Below are 5131 nucleotides of genomic sequence, written 5' to 3'. Positions count from 1 at the left end.
TTATTATGGGTATTAGACAATTACCCAGAATAACAAATTACTGGAGCGATCAGGAACCTTTTGGCGATGAATATATTTCCAGTATTATGAACGAGTACGATTCGTGAAGCTGAACCAATATTTACATGTGAGAGACACTAGCAGTACCCCCCACCCACCCAGTACATGGAGAACTTAGAGATAAAAATTATGCAATAGAATTGATTAAGAACCCTTTCTTTAATTATGTTCCAAATATCACATTAATATGTTGATAAATAAAAAAGTTACAGGTGTTTAATGAGACTAGTCTAAATTCATGATTATTTTAGAATTTAATTGAAACTCATGAGGGGTGTATTTTGGCCAGAAATATAGTAACGAAAGGGTTAATGTCAAATGCACGTCTTCCATAAACAGACTCCTCAAAAAGATTCTCTGATAGACACATGACAACTTGTGGCTTTTTTTTTTTTTTTTACCTCCAGGTCAATCCTGAGTGGACTTATGACTGTAGTATGTTTTTTAAAGTGAGCAGTATAAATAGATTTTGCTGCTATTTCGAGTAGATCAAACAACCGTGTTGATAATCCTTCATTGGCTCAGGACAGGCTAGTTGCTTTCAACAGTTAAACTGCATAATCACTGTATATATATATATCAAAGAAACAATCTTGCATTGTATTTTCCCCATACATGATGGCATAAAACTAAAGTGACTCCAAAATCTACATCTTGCAATCTATATAATATTGTCAAAATTGCATTTCAATGACGACTTTCTGAGTTGTTTTACTTGCATTCCTTTCAGTAATCACCAGTTGCATAAACTTTTGGAATCAATGTTGAACTGCTTAATATTGTGAGCAGTTTTTGCTACTTTTCCATTCTATTTTGAACTTATACAATATAATCATTTGAATTTGCATGGACAAGAATAAATAGGAAAGCAAAACTATTAGCATAAATCAGAAGATGAAAACTTGCACTTCAAATTGGTGTGTATATTGATAGATCTCTAATAAAAACTAAGAATCTGGTAATCACTATACATTGTAAACTGTATTTTCTTGAAACAGTAGGTAAATATAATTAGGGTTATTTTTCTCCTTCAGGAAACATAAATGTTTGGCATTAATTAAAGAAAATAGAGTCATTGGTGGAATTTGTTTCCGGATGTTTCCAACTCAAGGCTTTACTGAAATTGTCTTTTGTGCTGTTACTTCTAATGAGCAAGTGAAAGTAAGTATCACTACACACCTGTATATAGTATCCTATTACTGTTATCCAAATGCTTCTATAAATATAAGTATGTATACATGTGCATCTCTTTTTCAAAACAGTGGATCTCAAAGCGGATGTAGCTCTAAATAACAGCATGTAAATATTGGGTTAAAAATCCCTTTGAATAAAAGTTTGCTTCCTGATCATATGGTTTCTTTTCAGTCTCACTGTATGGCAACTTGGGCAAGTGTCTTCTGCTATAGTCTTGAGCCAACAAAGCCTTGTGAGTGAATTTAATAGAAGGAAACTAAAAAAAGCCCTTTGTGTTTGTGCAAGTGAATTTATATTTCCTCAGCTATGTGTTTCACTTTCTGATTGTAAACAGAGGCTTTGCTAATTGCACCATTTGCTTACAATCCACTGCAAAATCTTGTACGGAATTTTTGACACATTGTGCAATCTTTGTAGACAAAAGGCTCATCCATACAGTGTCATTTGCTTCAAGTTCTCCACAAAAACATATCTGGGCTGGTTTTTGTTTAATAAACTGGGAGATTATTACCTTTCTAGAAACAAGTGGAGGCTGGCAACAGGAAGAGCATCTGGCTGTAGAAAACTTGTAATTAAGTCACAACGGAACACATGCAGGCATAAAAAAAAAGTAGACATTAAAATGATGATTACGGTGATATCTAAGGGTCATCCCATAAATAAAGCGGTTTTTTTTCAGTTGCATGAACTGAAAGTTGGAGGGGAATGGTATAAACTACCTGCATCAACTTGCTATGAAAGCAGGTAGTAATTTTACCTTGTCCTTATTCTTAGTGCAAGTTTTGAGAGTGTAGTTCAATTTTCACAATTATTTTTTCAAAGCTATAATGGAAGTGACAAAGCATATTCAGCATATTTTGCTTTATGAGTTCAGTAAAGGTAACAATGCAATAGAAAGTGCAAGGAATATTAATGCAGTATATAGGGTTTCGACAGTAAACATAAGCCAGTGTCAATGGTGGTTTCAGAAATTCCGAGCCAGAAACTACAGCCTAGAAGACAAGCCTCATCCTGGAGGATCTGTAGAGCTCGATGAGGATGTCCTGCAAACCCTGGTGGAACAAAATCTCATTGTAACTGTTGAGGAACTAGCAGTGAAGCTTTGATTTCAACCATTCATTGACACCTGCGTGCCATCGGAAATGCCAGCAAATTGGGTTAATGGGTTCCTCACAAACTTTCCGAGTCTAATCATGTGCAAAAAGTGAATGTGTGCTCTTCTTTGCTGTCGCATCTCACAACTGAACTCTTTTTGGACTGAATTGTGACAGGTGATGAGAAATGGGTTCTCTATAAAAATGTCCACTGCACCCCAGGCTAAAGAAGGTCTTCACCTATGTAAAGGTGTTGTTATCTGTTTGGTGGGATATGAAAGGTTTAGTCCACTTTGAACTTCTAAATCCAAACCAAACAAAGGAGATCTGCTGTGAGCAGCTTGAGTGGCTTAAGTCAGCAATGGAAAGAAAATGACCATCTTTGGTTTCAAAACTAAGGGTGTTCTTCCATCAGGATAATGCTCAGCCACATACAGCAAGGATGACATTTCAAAGGCTTGAGCAGTTTGAATGGGAAATAACGTCCCATTCACCATATTCACTAGACATTGCCCCATCTGATTATAATTTTTCTGCTGTCTTCCAAATCATTTGGATGGAAAAAATATGAATTCTGTTGACAGTCAGAACAGTACTGCAGGAGTATTTTTTGCCACAAGTAAATATTGGAAGAGGGGCCTTGCAAGTCTACCAGATAGATGGAAGTGCATTGTAGAAAATGAAGGAGAGTATATTTTAGATTAAAAAAGAACTTTATCTTAATTTTGAAAAATAAAATAAGTATGAAAAAATTGCATCATTTATGGCATGATCCAATACATTAATATATTCATATACACATATGCATAAATATATGTTGGCTGTACAATTAAGAAGGTCACTTCCCAACCACATGGTTTGAGATTCAATCCCACTGCATGGCACTTTGGTGTCTTCTTAAGGCCTTGACCAAGACCAACAAAACTCTTGAGTTGATTTAATAAACCTAAGCTGAAAGATGTCCATCACATATGTGTTTGTGTTTCCTTGTCATGACATCATCTGATGGTTGTAAACAAGTACCACCATCATACAAGTGGTGCCATTCATTTCCAATCTTTTGTCTCGATATGAGGGAATATTATTTATGTCAAGAAAGACATCCAAGTATGGAAAGTCTATGTTTCCAAGCATGGAAAAGTGGACATTAAACTGACAATGATGTTATACACACCAATATTTTTATGTGGCACGGATTAATTTGAATGTGATGTAAGTAAGTAACAAGTTTATAAGACTTGCAATAAAGTTTTAGATAAAATTTCTTTTCTGTTAGTGCTGACTGCATTTAGATGGGGCATTACTGTTAGTGTAGTTGTAATTAGATGGTGGTTGTGGCTCGAAATGCTTTTTAGTTAGAACATGTTTGATGAGCTCATGAAAAAGTGTGCATATGTGTTGGGATATGCAATTTTGATTGTGTTCCTGTTAAGAGGTGTTTGTAGTATTTGTGAAGTTTGTGTTAGTATTTACAGAATAGAATATATATTTCTCCTATATCTCAGCTGCTTAGTGAGCAATTTAATATTGAATTTGCTACCAATCTAAGCACTAATATGCTAATTGGAATTTGCAATTTGCCTATAGTGCTATGTTTGATAGGTATATTTGCTTATGGTCAGAAGGAAATGTTCATAGTTTCTGAGGAAAGTTCAGAATAGAGCAGCAGCTTGAAGTAGATAGATCATTCACTTTTCTTCTTTGGCATACAGAAAGATAGTAAGAAAAGGCATGTTTATCTTTGTCACTATATTTACACAGCCCCAGTATACAGACAGACAGAGTACACTTTATCACTCAAGCTTTCAAATTGATGTCATTGTTTTATATGCAATGTTTTATCGACTTGGAAAATTCATTTATGAGCCTAATGTTGGTTGTGTTCAATTTTTATTTACTATTTAATTTTCAAGAATATTTGCCTTTATTTTAGACTTCTATATCTCATTTTCAGGGATATGGCACTCATATGATGAACCACTTGAAAGACTATCATATTCAACATGGTATCCTTCATTTTCTCACATTTGCGGATGAATATGCAATTGGTTATTTCAAAAAGCAGGTATGATTACTTCAGTATTATATTTCTATCTTTCAGCATTAACTTTTTTGGAAAATTTTGTTAAAACATCAAACTCTTAAATTTAACCCTTTAGCATTTAAACCAGCTCTATTCTACCTGTTTCATGTTTAAACTGGCTGGATCTGACCTTTTACGCGTTCCTAACAAAATCTCAAAGTAATGACATAATGCAAGATAAAGCTATTTCCACCTAAATACGATTGTAAATACTAAAAAAAATTTCAATCTCTTGTGAGATCCCCCCTCCTTCCTTCTTTCCAAGGCGCAGGCATGGCTGTGTGGTAAGAAGTTTGCTTCCCAATCACATGATTCTGGGTTCAGTCCCATTGTGCAGCTCTTTGGGCAAGTGTCTTCTACTATAACCTTGGGCTGACCAAAGCCTTGTTAGTGAATTTGGTAGATGGAAACTGAAAGAAGCCTATCATATATATTTGTATAAATATGTGTCTGTGTTTGTCCCACCACCACTTGACAGCTAGTGTTGGTATGTTTATGTCAAAAGAGACTGATAGAATAAGTATTAGGTTTTAAAAAATATGAGAAGTGGAGTTGATTTGTTCAACTAAAAATTCTTCAAAGTGATGCCCCAGCATGGCCACAGTCTAATGACTCAAGCAATTAATAGATAAAAGATTTGAAGTAGGGATTTATATTTTTCTAATTACTGATTGGCTTCAGCAAGTAGCAGTTCCAACTT

At 34.8% G+C, this 5131-nt stretch overlaps 1 protein-coding gene across 4 annotated transcripts in view; it reads left to right on the top strand.

Moving 5' to 3' along the window:
* LOC106871034 (histone acetyltransferase KAT2A) overlaps positions 1-5131 on the top strand; it is a 42899-nt gene that overhangs the window by 31273 nt on the left and 6495 nt on the right. For all 4 annotated transcript variants that reach the window (XR_008264900.1, XM_014917291.2, XM_014917290.2 and 1 more), the window contains exons 11-12: positions 1095-1221; positions 4303-4413. Coding sequence is in view for 3 of the 4 variants with exons in the window: in XM_014917291.2 (XP_014772777.1) it covers positions 1095-1221; positions 4303-4413 (238 nt within the window). In the remaining variant the exon portion in view is untranslated. The remainder of the gene's footprint in view (positions 1-1094; positions 1222-4302; positions 4414-5131) is intronic.

The sequence above is a fragment of the Octopus bimaculoides genome, chromosome 9 (assembly GCF_001194135.2).
Source record: "Octopus bimaculoides isolate UCB-OBI-ISO-001 chromosome 9, ASM119413v2, whole genome shotgun sequence".
NCBI lineage: Eukaryota > Metazoa > Mollusca > Cephalopoda > Octopoda > Octopodidae > Octopus > Octopus bimaculoides.
The sequence above is the reverse complement of the archived record's forward strand: the minus strand, read 5'-3'. Positions and strand labels throughout refer to the sequence as shown.